Genomic DNA, 20,153 nt, shown 5'->3' on the forward strand with positions numbered 1-20,153 from the left:
GTACAAGCTCTCACGTTTTCTAATTATATGTATAAGCAGCTCAGGCTATTTTCTTCGTATCCTGAGATTTGTTGCCCTTTTGATTACATTGTTACATAAGAACTACAAGTTAATGTAAATTTTAAAAAAACCTGGACTGGAGCTACTTGTGCATAAACTTGGCAAATGTAAGCACTCTGAGGCTGGAATTTGCAGCCAAGATCATGAAGTACCAGATCCCTACCAGATTGTTGTGAAACTCACTTTGTAAACAAGCTTCATCTAGTTATATGTCATGTCAATTTATCTTAGATGGCCATCATGAATATCTGCTAAGGATCCAGCTCTCCTAGACCTTCGTTGGACACCCGCTATAAAGGGAAAACCCTTTGACTGGTAACACCGAGTCCAAAGTAAATAGAGCCACGTGGACACCTAGAGGGAGTTGATTTTTTAATAGCTCATGTCGTCATTCATGGGGAATTCTCCTGACTCACGGAGCAGGCTGTGGCCTAATATCTAAAGGTCTGGATAGATATACAGAGACGATGCGAACAGCTCAAGTCATTTACGTGCTTTCAACATAGCTAAAGGTTGCAACCGGAGACGTCGAATAGAGCTACTTGGAGACATGCCCATCCAAGACACTACACCTAGGCTGGAGCAACTTCTGCTCCAGGCTGAAAGCAAAAGACAGGACTACGACTTCGACAATGCACTGCACTGTCAGAGATCCGGGCTTGAGCCCCCTGGTCCGCGGAGAGGGGGGGGGGTTCAGATATTGAGGTGCCCTACAACTTAAAATCCACTTGCTTGCACATTTTTATTTAGTTTCACTACTACTAGATAGCTACTAGTGAGTATGAATGGGTTTGGAAAAATACAGCAAACATCAGTATGAAACTGCCCGCCCACTACTTGTCTTTGTTGCTGTTTTTTTATTTTAACCAGTTTTAGGTCCGGCTACAGTCAGCTTTATTGTCACAAAACCTCATGTTATCAATTCTTTGAAAAGTATAAATAGCACAGAGAGATAGTTGGCTTAGTTCCCTTCACAGCAGCCATTGGCTTTCATCTGTGTCTGTCCATCAAGGCCATTGCATTCTGAGGATGGGTGTGTTGTTCCACTTGTGTTGTCATGCGGTGTTAGAAATGTGGGCTTTTAAGTGTGCTTTTGTTAAATTTCAGATGCAACACATGCTTGTGAATGTGATAGCAACCTACCGTGTCTTCATTGTTGTATTTACTTTGCTGACACTGTTTAATTGCTGATTTGTATATTATTTCTTCGGAAGTACATGTCGTTGGATATGTTACCCGGTCATAAAGGCATAGCTCTATTCACAAATAAATCGTGCAAGTTAATTTTTTTAACTTTACTGCCATGATAATATGTTGTTGGATTTTCTGTTTTTGGTCCACAATGTAAGGACATGAAACACATAGTCTCTTGAAGAAGCAGCACAAGTACTGGCCCTTTAATCAGAACGATTTACTTTGCTGTATGTTTGTGCATACCTTAGGGTTTACTGCTTACAGCACACGTCTCATTTTATTCGTTTTCATTGCCCTCTTCTTTGAGGGAACAACGTAAATCTTCTAATGCTAATGCAGTCTGATCTGCAAAGGGGCCTTAGTTGCAGCTTTCATACCGTTGTCCCCCAAAATGTTGCTTCATTCCGTAGTACAATTGACAGCAACACTTGCAAAGCAGACCAAATAATGCTAAGTGGCTCCCCTAGCAAAAAGACAGACCAACTGGCTTTGCCAATGCTTATTAGATTGCATGTGTCAATGATTCCTTTTTAGGTTTGGCTTGACAGCATAGCTATCTGCAATGCTTATTAATAACAATTAAAGTATAACAAGAGTGGACTTCTGCTCCTCCTTGAAGAGTATTTCTCTCACCTTAATGTGTTGTCTGTTTGGTGTTTCATTCATCATTATGGAATGCCTGCATTGTACTGCATAAGAGACTATTTACAAAGCAAAAGTACTCTGAATCACTGCACATCAAAATGTTTACCTTATAGCTGTAGTGTACACGTAAGGCTACCACTTAATTGTTTTTTCACTGCAGCTGGGGTTTTTGAAGGTTTGTTCAAGATTAAAAGTACAAGCCAGGCGTATTGACTTTGCTAATACTTGTTCATAAGGCACTGAAGTAAAGAGGGTGTTTTCTAGGAAATGTTGATGTTCACCCATAGACTTCCAAAGAGTATATTCTTTTTTTATAGACTGACTTTAGTTTTTTGCGTGAATTCACAATCTGTACAATCTAGGTCAGGCTTCTCCGAGGAGTAGCATGTGAGCTACTGGTAGCTCTCCTGCTACCTGTAAGTAGCTCTCCTAGGTACAGGCCAGCCTACTACATTAGAATCATATACTTGTTTGAATTACTAAATTTATACTTGAAAAGTGTGTATTCAAGATGAAAAGGTGTGTATTTTCGAGCTCAGAACCTAATGTTTGGAGAAAAAAGGCTGAATTTCCAAATTATATTTAAAGCTCATACTTGAGCGATAAATCACGCCCCACTTGGAAGACTTATTACTCATAATTTGACATTGATACCAGTGGTATTGCAGCTATGGCTGTTATGTATTACCCATATAGAGACAGTCAATAGTGATCTAGCCTGTTTTACATTATTGCTGACAACCCTGCCTGATAAACTGAGGTAATCACTGGTGGTAAGCTTGCATTGGGGGTCTCACTAATGTTAGCTTGTTTGTTGTTGCCACTAAGACACCACGAATAATATTATTTGCTCTGGGTGATTTTCAGTGAACAGAAATAGCTCTTAGTAAAGAAGAGGTTGGAGACCCCTGTTCTAGGCAAACACAGATAGAGAGAAACAAAATACAGAGAGATATAGGGAGAAAGGAATAAAACATGAGAGGGAGATAGAATGAAAGAGAGTTAGAAAAGACTGGCCGACTTCACAAGGGGATTCAGACTAAAGCCCAATATCTATCAGCGTAGGAACTTTCTGTAAACAGAAAACCCCTATGCGGATAGAGAGAGTAGTTGGGATGGTTATAGGGTGAACAACAGGGTCTGGCGCTGCCACTGAACTGACCCAGACTGAAGTCTGAGGTCAAAAGTCTCACACAGTAATGAGACCTACTCTCACGGACCACAGCACCAACCGGCTGAACCTCCTACATTAAAGGCAGCATATTCAGCACCACCTTAACAGTGGGACAGTCTCACCCAGCCAAGTGTGCAAGCTTCTTGCTCTCTGTAGCTGTGCAGGCTCTACAGACTGCCGCCAGTGCTGGTTTCTCACACTTCTTAGCCATACTGCCCCAGCGGCGGCTTCTGAGACTGCCCGAGAGTGCCTTCTCCTTACACTGACCATGAGCAGGCTCACCTCATATGGCACTCACTCCTGCTAGTGGCAACCTGGAGAGAGCCCCAGTGCCAGCTCAGCCCACTGACGGTGTAAGCTTCCAACACTGGTCACTCATGCCAGCTTCTCACACTGCCCAAGATAGACATGTCCGGCCACTGCCGGTCAGGGGGAGTTTCTCACACTGCCCAAGAGAAGCATTTCTGGACTGCCCATCAATGGGAGCTTTTAACACTGCCTGAGAGTCATGTCTGAGAGTCTAAGGGAGATAGGGGTGGAGGGTCCAGCACTGAGCCTGTTGTCCTCTTTCCTTGACCAGAGAGAACAGAGGGTCAAGCTAGGAGAGTTCCTCTCCCCTGCTAAGCCTGTGCAATGTGGGGTCCCACAGGGGTCGGCCTGGAGTCCGACCCTCTTTAACATTTATGTGGCCCCACTTGCTAGGCTAGTAAGAGCTCAGGGGATGGAGGTGGTGTCATACGCCAATGACACGCAGATCATGGTGTCCCTCTCCCACTCGGTGAGTACCTCCGCGCTCAGCTTCAGGAACTGCATGCAGGCTGTCTCCGATTGGATGATTTTAAACGCCCTGAAGCTGAACGGAAAGAAAACCGAGGTCTTGATCTTCGGTAAAGATCAAAACAGTTGGTCCAATGAATGGTGGCCTCCTTCTCTCGGAGCCTGTCCTGTACCGTCAAATTCCGCCCGGAATCTTGGCGTGATCTTCGATACTTCTCTGGACATGTCACTACAGGTCAATAGAACTGTTTCTTCCTGTTGGGGAGTTATTAAAGTCCTTAGAAAAATCGCCCACTATCTCTCCCCTCAAGCTCGCAAACAGACCGCGGTGGCCTTAGTTACATCACGGCTGGATTATTGTAACGCCCTTTATGCAGGCATTAATAAAGGCCTCATCCAACGCCTATAGACCATCCAGAACGCTGCTGCCAGATTTGTTCTGGACGTCCCTAGCACCGCTTCTGTTTCTTTTGCTAGGAAGAGTCTTCACTGGCTCCCGATCCAGTCCAGAGTCTCTTTTAAAATCCTAAGCCTAGTTTTCAGTGCCCTATCCGGCGGCAGCTCTGAGGCCATAAGCTTCCTTCTGAGTCCCTACACCCCTAGCAGAAACCTTCGCTCTGCCAATAAGAACCTTCTCGCCGTCCCTCGGACAAACAAGGTCAGATGGGGTGGAAGAGCCTTTTCATCTGTGGCCCCTAAACTATGGAATGCCCTACCCTCGGAGATCAAATCCCAACCCACCATGGCTCTTTTTAAGAAAGCTCTAAAGACGTGGTGTTTCACCAAGGCCTACCAGTAATCATGCTCTTTGACCTTATCGTTTTATTTGGCTAGGCGCCTTGACGCCCTCTGGGGCTAAGTTATATATAAATCTGGCTTCATTCATTCATTCATGTCCGGCCAATCAGTGGGAGCTTCTTCCACTGCCCGATGGAGTCTCTGGCCCAGCGTCGGTCCTCACACTGTCACCAACACCAGCTTCACTCCTCGGATGCTTGACATCCCTGGCTTCACGTACACAAGTTGCATGGCCCAATGTCTCCAAGTTTTCACCAGTGTCTACATGCAGATTCTGTGATTTCGGGGTTTTCAACCATCTTGAGAAGTTACAAGAACCGAATTTGTTTTGCTCTGATAGCAAAGCATTCAGATCATTAGACACGATTGAAATTAATTTGCCTTTTGTCCTTGTGACCACAGTCCAAATATGACACTCTTCTCTTTCCACCAAGCCATGAACCAATCTTATGGGAAGAGGAAAGAGCAGAGAGACTATGTAAACCACACGGAATTAAGGGAATACTTAGAGAAAACTGATGCAGGTCTAAAGTCTAATAAAGTTTGTATAAGCAGCATTAACATATCCCTAGCAGGATTGACGGCAGTCCTTTGTTTGAAGTAAGAGAGCTACTCTATGCAGCCAATCAAAGAGAAGTGCCCTGGGTAATTACAGTAAAGCAACCTGTGACCTTCGAAACCAAATTACCCCACGACCCGGAAAATAAAGCACCAGAATGGTTTACTTTCTCCATTTCAACACTTCAGGAGGTTTCACTTGCTTTAGCCACCCCTTCCCATGAAACGAGCAACACGTGAATTCTGAGGGCCAGGCTTTTCCTAGAACTTTATCATCTACGTTAAGCACCACACACACATGTACCAGAGCTAACGACATGACAGTGTAAAGGACGTGACAACTCTTTTATACAGTGATGGAGGCCGACACTTGTTGCTGTCCCACAGGAGCTACGACGCAACCAATCACTCTTACTTTTCAGGAAAAAAACTCTAATAACTTCTTCTTAAACAAATATCAGAGCCCTCCCACCTAAAATAACCAACTTATCCAGGTCACTTCCCACTTCCACCATCGTACACCCCGACATCATCTATTGTATATTATTACCTGTAAGTCTATGACTTTTTCTCCTCCTGTGTATTCCATATATGTATTGCTGTGCAAACTCTGTAAAGCGCTCCCATACCTTCAGGTCAAGTTCGCGCTATATAAAACTCAAAAATACATTTTAAAAAATGCACTTCAATCGGACGCTTTAGCCCCCTGGAGGGTGGATTGCAATGAAGAGAACACACACAACCTGCATGTATGCCCGCACTTCATGATGCAACGCTCGCCATATTAATAAGACAGCAGTAAGGCCATGTACAGCTGTGCTAACAGATCTGAAGAACTAGTAACACCAAATTCTCTAATGGAGTTACCCTGGCTGGTTTCTGGCAGAAAAACATGCAATCAATACCGATAAGACTGAGGTCGTGGCATAGCACTCCCTGCAGATCCTGGGGTTCAAGTGTGCGCTTCTCACCTTAGTACGTCAGATTACATCACTGCATCGAGAGGTATTTATTAAAAGTGATGACTATGTAAAGAGTGTGCTAAACGGCAAGTCAGTCGGCATGTGTACCGTATATTTGTGTTATGTATGAAGCAACTATAAAGTCTTAAACCAAATAGAAGAGGTATTTATACAGTGCATTTCCCGAAGTCACTTATTTCATAGGCTCTCATATGTGAGAATGAAGAAAAAGGAGACTCGGTGAAGCATAATATTTGCCTAGGATCACGCTGTTTGGTGAAGTGGGGAAGCCGGGACTGTTCCAATGTTTTCTGGTTTCACCTGGTGCAATTCAGCCACTAGACGGCTCTCTTTTTCTCTCTCCTTTTTTTCTTTTTTAAATCAAATATCACGGCTTTGTTTTTAATTCTTTGTACATTAGGTTAAAGGGTGGCAGGCGCATTTCACATGAAAGCCGAGCTCGTTTTGGGCTCGCAGGTCCCAGAGGACTTCGAGCCAGACATCTGACTCCTCACTCGAGCCCAGATCGAACTTTCAGTGGCTCGCCCATCTCTAGGTCTGACGCGCCACTTCTATGACAGCCCAAAGCACACTAGAGGCAACCCACTGAATCTGCAGTCTAGTCTTTTGCAAATGATTACATCTAAGAGAGGATGTGAGGTGAATATGTTTTTTTTGTTTTTAACTCCGAGTGAATAACGTGATATAGATAACCCCGCATGACCCCTCACCTCTTTCTAACCCAAAGTTTCCTGTTCAAGACATATTATTTATGAAAGATTACCTTTATTCACATCATTGAACAAAACCAGCCGCCAGCTGGGTTTAATTAAACTCGTTGCCCCTTGTTTCCCGTTACCCACAGCCACGTTAGAATTTCAGAGGCCAGGGGCCGACGAATCTAGTGTAATCCCGGCTGCAGGGCTTGAATAGTCTACAGAACTTAAACTTTTTACAGATCTGTCTCTAAAGGGCAGGGTGCGTGATGTAACTCGCGGTCCCCGGGCCTGATGTTTAAACCCATCACTTTGCATTCTGGTACTTGTAGTTTCAAGTCTCCAAGTACCGAAATACTAAAAACATAAGTGGCCGGGCAGCCATCTCGACCATTACACCCTACACTCAGTGCTTTAAAAGCCTATCCCGACTGAAGCATTCCCATAGCCGCCGTCCCCCGGATCGAGAGATGGAACGGGCCAGAGGTGCACATGACCCACGCGGCGCACGACAAAGGAGTCCAGAAAGGGGGCTCCGCTCCCTGAATTCGCAACAGGCGAATGTGGGACAAGTTGCACATAGAAAGCTCGAAGCTTCAACACGGAAAGTCCAAGTCACTTCCACAAGCCCCTCCTGCGTACTACCTTCCCCAAAAGTGCCTACCACTTTCTACACCTGCAGCGCCTACCTGGCTCGGGCTCCTCGGCTCTCGCGGGCTGGTTGCCCATGGTTGGCGTCCAGCCCACCTCCTGCTCTTCAGGACACCTGCTGGGCTGCCCACGCCCTGCTCATGCCGGTGGCGATAGGGGTCACCCCGCGCTTTATCCTCCCGGGCACCAGCGCCCGCCGGTCAGTGGCAGAGGGCAGCCTGCCAGAGACAGCACAGCCAGCTCTCCCCAGACCCCCGGCAGTACGCAGCCCGTGTCCACTCCTTGGCACAGAGAGCACAGCCGGCTTCCAGAGCCCTGCATCCCTCTGCACATCCCTCCTACCTCATTAGAATAGGCTGCGCCAGGAGGCGGGAGGGCAGAGAGGGAGCACTGACTGCAGGAATGAGCGTGAGGTGACCGCAGAGGAGAGACACCTATCGGTAGCTGAGGGGTAGTGCAGCCGCCTCCCAGGAATAACGGTGGCAAAGACACACTGGGCCTCATTTATGAAGGCCTTGCGCCGCCGTTGCGTCACTTTTAACATGGGAAAAAGTGACGCACCGGTGGCGCAAGGCCTGCATAAATAAGGCCCACTGAGAGAGCGAACCACGGCGCTGCCTGTTACTTCATTTATTTAGGGACAACGCTACTTAGAATATCAGCGCACTGGTCGCAGCAACCAGCATGCACCATAATTTCCCCAGCTGGAAACATATGTATGCATTTAATTATTTTAGGGACAGTGCAACTCTGGAAATGAAACTGAGGACAAGGGCTAGAATTGGAAAAAAATCTAGTGCGGGCACCCACACATAGGAGGCGAAGGGTTGGCATTAGAGAGGGGGGGGCAGTGTCCAGAAAGTTGAAATCACTCAACTTGTAATTAAAAAAAAAATCTGACCTAGAAATTGGCAGCAAAGACACATGTAGAAGTAGTTCTGCTCTGGCTGGCTTACTTGTCGTAAACAGAGCACATTTTAAGAGAACACATGGTGTTAAGGCATCTGCTGAAGAGCTCTTCGTGTAATCAGCAAGTTATTTGTGTGTAGTGTAAGGTCTAGCCTTTTGCTAGATCCTACATTTTTGCTGACATTACCACCCTGTGCACTTTAACCCTGCTAACCAGTTTATTTTTTTGAAGAGTTTTATATAGCACTGGTTATATCCGAAGGTATCAGAGTGCTTTACATGAGGACCAGTGTGTTAAAAGTCACATAAGTTACACCAGTTACAATTACAAGTATAGGCATGGGAGAAAGACATGAGAATACATAATAAGAACGTTATTAGCGCGATGCATTGCCAAGACGAATGTCTTAAGGGCAATGGAAGGAAGAAGTGGAGAGGAGAAACGTGGGGAAAGGAAAGTAGATGGAGTAAGGCAGACCAGAAGGGGTAAAGTACATCAGGAGGAATAAAGCATTAACGCAGACAATGGGAAAGATAGACAATGCTGTGAGGAACCGTTTGAAACAATGTCCGAAGTCTGGCTGGGTAGGTGACGACCGAGCGGATGAGCCATAGCCAGACTCCTCTATAGCTGCATAGGACAGCTTCACCGGGCAATGACCACTGGTTCTCGGGATCCACTGAACGCTAGCGCTGACTAGACCTGGAGGTATCAGAGCGCATTAAAATAAGGAAATTATTACAGCAGAACAGTGATTACAAAGATTACAATTAGTTTCTGGAGCAAAAAAACAACTGCATATTGCAAAAATACATCTGTTGAAATAGAGCACAAGATAAAATACTTCAGTCTCTAGAGCAACAGAAAAGATGGAAAACAAGACCAAGAAGCAAAGCTGGAGAAGGGGAAAGAAAAGGGCAAGGATACTTATCAAGCCAGGAAGACCGGGCATGGAGAAGAGATTCTTAAGTGGATGCAAAAGCTAAGAGTAAGCAAGTTAGACAAAACAGGATCAGTATCAGTAACAATCTAATCCGGTCTACAAAGCTGAGACGGTTAAAGGTAGGGGTGGAAAGGGGTGCCTAACCAAGTCCAACTAGAAGAGAGAAGTGTAGCAGGCTCCGATGGGTCGATGAAGGGTGCAGGTTACTCCGGTGGCAACGGGCATCATGGGGACAGTCAAACCCGCAATATGGAGGAACCAGTGACACGGACCCAGAGAGTTAGGCAAACAAGATGGCGGGCATAAAGGGTAAACAAAAAATCAGATCAAGGAAATCCGATATAGAACCAACCAACCCCAAAGGTAAAGCTGCATGGGGAAAGTAGCAGATGGGTCTGAAAGTAGGTAGGGTTGAAGCTCGCCAATCTCTCCCAGGAAATCCAAGGCAGGGGAGACAGCGCGGTCACTCAGGAGGCAGATTCAGGCGGAGGCAGCTGCAGGGTCAGGAGGATGAGCAACTCCGCAAAAAAGGAAAGCAAGCTCGAAACCCTAAACAAGGTGGCAAAGGCAGGGCTGGCCGGGCATTGAAAAATCATGCTTGCGTCTGATTCATTCTCATCACCAGTGTCGTTGCGGGGGGGCTCTTCTGTCTTAGAATTTAGCCGAACGCCCTAGCGGGCGAAGGAGGGGCCTCCCGCTGGCCCAGGCATCACGGCTTGCTCAGTGTTGTATGCCTGCTACTCCTTACCACATCAGCGCCTCTCCCACCGATGCTGACATTTTGTTGGGGCATCTGCCAGTGTGTCACAAGGGGGCGTCATTCTATTATTTTGGCCGGACTCACTAGAAGGCAGGAGTGGTGGATCTCCAGCGCCGTCGCTCCAGTGATGCTGCCAGACAGATTATTTTACTGCTAGGCTTCCTCACACCGCAGGCGATGCCATCTTGTCTTTTTGCCCAGGTTCAGGCAGCGCGGTCAAAACCACTGGATCTGGCGCAATCATCACTCCTCCATGAGTGAACGCAGCCACCATAAGGGCGCCTCAAGGCTGGCAGTCGTGACTAAGTGGTAAGGTGCCTGTTCTTCCTGTTTCAAAATGGTCAATTGGCATATTTCTTATTGGTATTCTTAAATTTTCTATAAGTCTCTAGTACATAATACAACATGTACACAGGGGCTGTAAGTTTAATGTCACAACTGGACTGCAACACATATTGTCCCACTCACTACAGTGACAGTGTAAAATCTGTCTTAAGGCCTACCATTGTACCTTGACTATGACAGTTTAAACACCGGACTTTCACCTGCCAAAATAAACCCTTTTGACAGGTCAAAACCTCCACTTTAAATATTAATAAGCCATCCAAATGTAGGCCTTGTAATCTTATTTAAAAGAAGGACGTGAAGAAATTGAATGTTAACATGTCCTTACAATGACTGGTACCCAAAAGTTATATTCAATGTGACAGGCCTAAATGTATGTAAAAAAACAGGGTACCAATTAAAATCCTAAAACTGTATCTCAGAACTGGGACTAACTAGAAAAATATTTAAGCAACTATTTTTAATAATTATTAAAAAATAAATCCAATTCAACAGTGAAGTTGGATTTTTAATAAATATTAAGGAAAAGTAACATTTAGAAAGTTACCTGTTCCCTTCCTGGAGTTTCTGGAGGATAATTTGATTTGGACTTCCATTTCTGCCAGTCAATATTTGGCATTTTAATAGGTGTGAAAAAGGTGTGACATGCCTCCCAGCACCAAGCAATAGGCTGAATTGACTGGACAGAGATGACTCCTCTGAACCTCCTAGAATATACAGGGTTTTGTGTGTAAAATTTGTGCCGTCGCGTCACAACATTTACTTGCTTGGCAAACCTAGTTTGTAAGAGCATCACTGCCTCTTTTTACACATCTTCTACTTTATCTACAAAAGCATTCTTCCTAGGTGAAAGATATTTGAAAACATGCTGGCCTTCTTTCGCCAATGACCCCAAAAATAGTGTTTTTTTCTGATTGCACGAAACCATGTAGCCGTCAAGAGCCAATGTATGATTTCAAAACACTCATTCCAATCCTCCCACTATATTGGAGGATTGCCTGGCAATATAAAGAACGGCGGCAGTGTCACAATTGCAGAAGCTACATTCAATTTCAAATGAAGAGAAGCAAAGAGAAAAGATGAAAATACAGTCTTAATATAATAAACTAGCTGATGACTGTAAACAAACGTATCCAATGATGTGCGAATTGGTAATGGACTCCTCTTTATCCATTGAAATTGAGACTCAATTTGTATCAGGCAGTCTAGTTGTCACACACAAGCTTACATCAGTTGAAACGCTTGTTATTAATGTGACCAATCGCACTACATCTACTGACGTGTCGCTTTATTATTTTTTTCTTTTCACTGAATGAACTCATCCACACTATGATGCGTCGTTCAGAAGATTTTTCTGTGAAAATATGTGCGAGTGAACCTATATTCTTTATTTCTTTGTTCTTTAGTGCGTGTGATCCTCGTGCTATACTTTCCTGTGCCATAAATACACCAGGTTCAGCTGGTGGTGAACTGCTGCTGTGCGCTACCGGCGAGTGCTTTACTTGTGCTTCTGTGAGTAATCTAGCAGTTTTTTTGCGTTGCACTCATGCATGCTTGTGCGAGTGTTCTAGCGGGTCCTGGCCTGCACTGTAGACGAGCATGCCTCTATTGCGCTTCTTTGGCTTGCGCTGATGTGCCACACACTACCAGCAACTGTCAAAGGTGTCAAAAATAATGTTTTTGTCCCATTTAGAAATGCTTACTCAGCAGCTATTACCTTAGGAATTCATCTGGCCCAAAGTTAATTTCAAGATCAAACCCCCTCCGACTTTGCTGATTTCCTGATTCCTGTATGTCATCTGAGTCACATATAAATATAACTGCTTGTGTGTTTAAACACTTCAAAGTCTCAGTAGTCTCTTAAATCCAATGGGCCACTGCAGACTTTCTCAAAAGCTTGGGATAGATGCCACAATATATTTTCAACTAAATCGTGACTCCCTTTGGTTTTGCTTCACACCAATGGGTTCCTGTTCGTGGTTTCTTACCTCTGGATTCTCTCTGGAATTCCTCATGCGCCTGGCACATTGTCACCAAAATTGTGGTGATTAAAGACAGCTCTCACTCCAGGTGATCTTGATAGTAGTTTATTGTGACAGAGATAAACACCCCAACCTGCAGTCATGCTAGCCACAGCTAGCAACTGAACTGCACAATTCATATCACAGAACCCAAAGTGTAAGATATAATGTACACATGTCATAGAACAATGCACAGCCTCAGCCAGGCTGAAACTGCGTAAGTAAATTATAACAAAGTGAGCATTATTTTTTAGATCACTGTGTCAAATCTTGTTGAATAGCAAAGCCTGCTAGGCCCTTCTGCTGGGTTTACATATAACACTTTGGGACACACTTGAAAGGAAGGGAATCCGGATGCCAACACAGTTACTGTGTATCTAAAGTCTGGTTACTGAAAAGCCTAGGTTTGTTCTGCCAGACTTTTGTCTCTGTTTTTTATATATAGCACTGGGGATGTACTTAAAAGGAAGGGAAACAGAATGCACAAATAACTCTTGTGTATCCGCTGTCTAGTTGCTGGAAAACACTTATTTGTTCTACCAGATTTCTGTATATGGGTTTATTTTGGGTACAGTGGCTGCCTCAAACTTGATTTTGGTGGTAGCTGCCCAAGTGAATCATTTAGAAAAATTCGTAACATATAACGCTAGGAATTGATATCATGATTATATTTATATTTAAAGTTTTTCTTCCTCTAGACAAAAATAATACCAGGTGTCTGATTTAGCAGATCTAGAATAGGCAATAATTGAAATACGATCAGCCACTCAAGCGCCCTGAATCAAAACAAAAACAAAAACAATCATGGTGACTTCAATGCTAAATCACACAAAACGATGATTGAACTGGACCTATTTATCAAGGAGTCTTTATGGGGTGTCCAAAGTTTTCAACAAAGTAATTTGGGAGCACTATGAAATATCAATTATTTGCCTCAATGATGGCAACATGCAGTCTTCACAGTCTTAATGGGCTCCCACCATCCGATATTGCTGCAAAGAAAACATTTAGGGACAGATGTTGGTAATCTTGATTTATCGATTCTAAAATACCGAATTTTACCTACTCTGTATTTTAGAATCGGTAAATGCTATGTAGGTAAATATTCGGTAAGTATAACCGAATTGGTACGATTTGGTATTTACCAAATCGGTATTTACCGATTCAGTAATTCCCATACATTCTTATGGGCCTCCAGGCCCATAGGAATGAATTAGAATTACTGAATCGGTAAATACCGATTCAGTAAAATGGGGAACTCATTCAAGGGTGGCAGGGTGTCACATTGACGCCCTGTTGCACCCTTGAATAGTGCATGGGTGCACATGTGGCAGACATACATGCCCTTAGGGCATGTATGTCTTCCACATCGCACTGTTGTAAAAGCAAAATAATTGCTTTTGCAAAGGTTTTCGATATTTACCACCAACGTGTAGTTGGTGGTAAATACCGAATCCTTACCTATGCAATGCACTCATTTGAGTGCTTCCTACATTGCACATTCGGTAATTTACCGATTCGGTATTTTAAGGAATCAGTAATTTACCGATTCCTTAAAATACCGAATCGGTAAATTACAGAATTTGTAATTGAGGCCATATACATCTCAGTAGCCTAATACCGGTTGGTAACGGCCGAAATTTCGGCCATTACTGACCGGTATTACGCAACCTACATCTGGCCCTTAGAGTCAGCAGTCTTAATCAATATCGTGTCTTGGCACTTTGTAACTGACAAGCATGTTAAAACAGGAATTGGAAGTGATTATGATCTTTTAATTATGAATCTTACATTACAGGGTTTCAAATTCCCTCCTTTTAAGCTGGAGCCTCATTTCACATAATTTAACCTGGTCATTAAACTTAGTCGGAGAAAAATTAAATAACAATAAAAAAAAAGCCTGGCTAAGGCTGTGCATTGTTCTATGACATGTGTACATTATATCTTACACTTTGGGTTCTGTGATATGAATTGTGAAGTTCAGTTGCTAGCTGTGGCTAGCATGACTGCAGGTTGGGTTTTTTATCTCTGTCACAATGAACTACTATCAAGATCACCTGGAGTGAGAGCTGTCTTTAATCACCACAATTTTGGTGACAATGTGCCAGGCGCATGAGGAATTCCAGAGAGGCATGGTGCGTTTTATTAAAGGTGTAGACATGTAAGTGCAAGCTTATATACCCCTATAGTGTCCTTTATATTTAAAGGCTACTATAAGTGATAGGGGGTCCATAGGCCAACATGGGCTGGCACCGGGGCAAACTCGAGGTCGCCAGCTCCAATATGGTACCATCAAAACACGTCATGTTTAGAAGTTAAAGTTGGGGGAATTTATAGAGCTCACGTATACCAAAAAGGTTTCATGGCGCTAAAGCAGTCCGGCAGCAGAAACAGGGCAGCAATTAGACCTCAAAAGCTCTAATGAATAGCCAGGTCTTCAAAACTTTACGGAACTCCAAGTAAGATTGAGAAGATCGAAGGTAATCAGGAAGAGAGTTCCAAATTCGAGGAGCCTGAAAGGAAAAGCTCGACCCCCCCATGTTTCTTCCTGACAAAGCGTGGAACAACCAAAAGGTTATTGGAGGAAATGTAGGTTGTGAGCCTGGAAGCTACATAGGAGGGGGCTAAGCCCGCTAGTGATTTAAAAATAAGACACCCTAGTTTAAATAGACATCTATGGGCAACCGGTAGCCAGTGCAGTTGCTTTAGCAACGGAAGAGCGTGAAGGAATCTGGACCGACTATAAATCAGCCTAGCCACCTGATTTTGAATGAGCTGTAGTCGGCGTAGTTCATAGGCAGGGATACGGATATAAAGAGAATTAGCATAATCGACCCGAGAGATAACAAGGGCAAGAAGAATAAACTTAAGAGCATCAGAGGAAAAGAAACGGGAAACCTTACGAATAGTGCGAAGGCACAGAAAGCAGGAAGAGACAATCATACTAATCTGGGTATGCATCATAAGGTCGCCATTGATTTTAATGCCCAGACTTTTTACCAACTTAGCGGGAGAGGGGGCAGGTCCAAGGGAAGGAGGCCAAAAATTAGAAGACCAGGGATTTGATGAGCCTCCGAACACGACTAGCTCCGTCTTGTCGGGATTTAACTTGAGATGGTTTGTGCTCATCCAGTCCTGGATGAAAATCAAAGTATTCTGGAAATGGGAAATAGAATCGGGGGAAGAAGAAAAAGTAAATATAAGTTGAAGGTCATCAGCGTAGTTGAACACTGTGACCTCCTGATGACGTAAGGCAAAAATTATAGGAAAAATATAAAGATTAAAAAGAAGAGGGGAAAGAGCAGAGCCTTGGGGGACACCACAAGTTACAGTTCATGAAGTAGAAGAATAAGAAGAAAGCTGAACCGCCTGTTGGCGGTTCTCCAGGAAAGAGGAGACCCAACTCAAGGCCACATCCGAGATGCCGGCTCCCTGGACACGGGAGACCAAAAGAAGATGGTCGACCGTGCCAAAGGCAGCTGATAAATCGAGAAGTACAAGGGCCTGAGTGGATCCATGGTCAGCACTAACTCTTAGTTCATCCAAAACTGAGAGGATAACCGATTCCGTAGAATGAGTGGGACGGAAACCAGCCTGATAAGGATCAAAATAATCGGAAGCCTCCAAAAAAGAACTAAGGCAATGGGTGACATGTCTCTCCCAAACTTTAACTAAAAAGGGAAGCAGGGAGATTGGTCGAAAATTGGACGGAATAGTTGGATCCGGTCCCACCTTTTTCAGAACCGCAACAAGCTTAGCTGATTTAAAAAGCTCAGGGACAACGCCAAAAGCCAATGATTTTTTAAGAAGAGAAAGGGGAGGGGCGATACAGACCGAGAAAATCTCACGAAGGATGTGTGAGGGACAGCTGTCAGTGGGAAGCTCACCAGGCTGAGAAAATTCTCTGTCAGAATAGGTGGAAAAAATGTGTACTGGGAGGGTCTAGAGGAGGATCAAAGAAGGGAGGAGAAGTTATATGGAGTTTGATAGTAGAAATTTTTGTGAAGAAATAATCGAGAAGGGAATCACACATGTCCTGAGAGGGGAGAGGTTTAGCAGTGACTCGATCAAGTTTGGAGAGACTGTTGAGGATGGAGAAAATTTCCTTGGGCTTATTAGGAGATGATAGAATCATTGCAGAAAAGTATTGAGTTTTTGCAATGAGGATATCATTTTTGTATTCCCTCAGAATAGTGGAGTAAATAGTTTTGTCGGAGGGGTCGTAACGCCGACGCCACTTACGTTCTGCCTGTCTGAGCTGTTTTCTAGCTTGTAGAGAGGAAGAAAACCATGTTTGCGCATTGTGTCAGTGTTTAAGTCGAATCGATCTCCAAGGGACCAATTCATCACAGGATGAGGTAAGCCAAGAATTTATGGCCAAGGTCTGGTCATGAAGGGAAGAGTCTAGATTATTAGCAATAGTCGGACTAGAGATGGAAAGCGAGGAGCAGAGAGAATTAATATTTACTCGCCCTTAGTTTCTCACTTTAGTGTTGGTAGGTACAGGGGTACTGGTCGTGGGTTTTAGTAACAATGAAAATGAGACCAAATAATGATCAGACCACAGACAGGGAGAAACCGAGAGTAAAGAGATATCCAAATTAGCCGACCAGATTTGGTCCAAGGTGTGGCCAAACTTATGGGTAGGTAAATGAACCAATTGTACCAGATTCAAATGAGTAAGCAAATCAGAAAACTCCTTAGAATGAGGGTCCTCCATAGGGTCGCCAGGCCAGTAGTTAAAATTGCCTAAGATCACTATACGCGAGTTATTTACTGTCAAATTGGCCAAAATCTCGCCCACTAGGGAAGGAAAAGCGGGCATAGATTGGGGACGGCGGTAAAACAAAACACAAACCAGCGGGGGAGTAACAGACATGGTTTTCATAACTAAATAGTCGACCACAGAAATCGTCGGGGAGGGCATTAGAGAGAAAGACCATCTCGAGTGAATGATGGCAGCCACCCACCCCCACTTTTACCAGGCGCACGATCTGAGCGCAAGAGATAATAGTTTTCAGGAAGGGCCGCTAAAATGTCTGCTGAAGATATGGGGGTGAGCCAAGTTTCGGTAAGAAATAAACAATCCGATTGGACTTGGTCGAGGAAACACAATATCTCTAGCTGGTGCTTAACTAGTGAACGAGTATTAAGCAGGCATGCCGAAAATACCGCAGGGGGATGGACAGAGGAGGGAACTGTTGGAGGGTTCCCACTATCTTTGGGGACAGGAACTTCCCCAACTGCAGGGATCAAAGAGGGGGGATCGGGGAGACAAAAGAGACCCAAGGTAACTAGCTTGGCCTGTGTGTATTTAGGAATAAGCCCCTTACCCTGAAACGCCATTAGTTCTGAGGAAGTGTAGATGAAATTTTGGACAGCATCCCGGGCCCCTGGCACCGGTCGGGCGCGGACGGGCGCAGACGGGTGCAGACGGGCTTGCCTTTGGCGCGCCCACTGCGCGCGTCCGCTGCGCAACCAGAATGACATGTGGGCTTTGTAGTCCACCAACGTGACGCCTGAGGTGAAGCTATGCCCCCTGGATCAGGTGTAGTGAGGCCAGGTGACTCGTTTCCTCACAAGCCCTCCGCTCGAATGGGAAAACCCAGCGGCGGATCAGGCTGTGACGAAGAGGCACCAGCAGTGGGGAGGAAGCTGACACCCGGCGAAAACAAGAAGGTGAGACAGGCGTTTTTAGAAACACCAGGGCAGCTGAGAAATAGAACACGAAAGCTCAGACCAGTGCCCTCTAAGTAAAAGCAAGTAAACAGGAGCAGCTGGATAGATGTAAAGAGCCCCAGACTTATGCACCTCAAAACGAAAAAAGCTAAAAGGTAAAGACACAACTATTAAAAATAATTACCACACCGCTTGGCAAGAGATCCAAAATAGCGCCAAGTCTTAAGTGCAGTAATAGCGCTCCTGAGTCGCACAATATTCACCCGTGGTCTGCGCACGTTTAGTATCAAACAACATGTCTCATTACCTCTGACATGAATCTCGGGTCAAGAAAAATGTGGCATGCATACAAGTGGCTACCTTAGAGGTTGCCCACCTAGTTGCCCCAGACCTTCCTGTGCTCTGGCTGCCAGCCTGCAGATTCTGCCACCAAGACAGACACCTGACCCCCTGCCAGGAGGTGGGAGCTCTTACAGGAGTCAGAAGCAATGGCCTGGATGGGAAGGAGGTCTCACCTCCCTCCCTGACAGGATGGCTAGTGAAGTGGCACATCAAGGCGGTGAGGTTCAAAGCCTTAAGTGCCTGTGATAAGCAACCAAACAGCCTCCCAAAGGAGGCAACTGACTTCCCCCTGTCCCCAGGCACATTTGCACCTGATTAGGTGGAAAAATAGGGATTTAGGAGGTGTACCCACCCAGAAGGCTTGCAGCACATCTAGGGTGGGCTACCTGGTCTCTGCAGCTAAGGATGGTTTCTGCCATTTTTTTTAAAGTGGCAGAATAGAGGGGTTTGAGTAGAAAAGATGACCCACACCCCCTGATGTGGTCACCTAAGGGGCGGATTAGCCACTTGGGTTAGTAAACTATTGGCCACTTGCACCCTCAACCCTAATGCCCCTGAGTCCAGGATGTAAGGGCTACCCCTGACACCAGAACCTCAGTTCTGATCTGACTTGCAACAAAGGACAAAGAGGTAGACCTGTGTCTGCGACAACAGGATCTGCACAAAGCAAAGGCGTAATACTCTGCACATGTGGCAACCTTCCTGGAACTGCCCGACTGCGACTCATCCCAGACCATAGCTCAGTTCCTGCCGACAGAGGGACCCCTTTGAGAGCCAAAGGCAACTCCAGACTTTGCTGGACTATTGGCACTAGTACCCTGAACACCGCAGGTAAAAACTACGTACCGGAATCAAAGAATCGCTGGACATCAGGCCCTCTGAGGGATCGCCCAAAAGTAGATGGTCCAGTACATTGTGGGAAACATAGTCCTGGCCTCTGCCAAGTTTCAGATGGCTACCACTTTTCCCCGGATCTCGGGACATTGAAATAACTTTCTGCTGACCTTACCACTGCCAAGGCTTGTTGGTCACCAGCGCTGCAACCACCTCTTTACTTGACACTGCACCTCGAGGGAACCCCGCAAAACATGAATCCGATGTCAGCAGTGATTATGTAGTCAAATCTTTGCACCCGGTTCCCCATCAGCACCGTGTATGTGGTAAAACTAGCTCCCCCCTCTTCAGAACTACGGCCAGCCAGGACAACTCTGCACCTGGGCTTCTTAAGCTAGGTAAAACCATACTGACTGTTGCAGCTTGATTCTGGGACTTGCATCACCTTTACCCTCCTTGGGTTCCATGCAACTCTACCTTCAAGTGACTGATTGTCACTAGTGCTTTTCACCTTGGCCGCAATTATAAAGTTTTGTTTGCAATACTGTTTTGCACTGATTTAATTTTGCTTCTAAAAACCTAACTCTGGTTATACTTATCCATTTGACTTCGCTTTGTTGTCTAAATTGATACAAACCTCTGCTTTATTTTTATACACTGATGTTGGATTTCTTTTGAGTCATGTCGATTACTGATAATCCATGTTGGTACTCTGAAATGCTTAACACATGTTCTTCTAGTAAAGCCTGACTGCTCTTCGCTACTCTACCTGGTCGGAGCTAAG

General features: G+C 45.0%; 1 protein-coding gene across 2 annotated transcripts in view; it reads right to left on the reverse strand.

The window, feature by feature from the left end:
* SPECC1 (sperm antigen with calponin homology and coiled-coil domains 1) overlaps positions 1-20,153 on the reverse strand; it is a 1,296,450-nt gene that overhangs the window by 1,063,560 nt on the left and 212,737 nt on the right. The window contains exon 1 of one of the 2 annotated variants that reach the window (XM_086955069.1): positions 7,574-7,931. The exons of the other annotated variant lie outside the window; for it this stretch is intronic. Coding sequence (XP_086811195.1) covers positions 7,574-7,613 — 40 coding nt within the window. The 5' untranslated portion in view covers positions 7,614-7,931. Of the gene's footprint in view, positions 1-7,573; positions 7,932-20,153 lie in introns of those variants that run through there. 2 annotated transcript variants of the gene reach the window in all.

The sequence above is a fragment of the Lissotriton vulgaris genome, chromosome 2_1 (genome assembly GCF_964263255.1).
Source record: "Lissotriton vulgaris chromosome 2_1, aLisVul1.2, whole genome shotgun sequence".
Taxonomy (NCBI): domain Eukaryota; kingdom Metazoa; phylum Chordata; class Amphibia; order Caudata; family Salamandridae; genus Lissotriton; species Lissotriton vulgaris.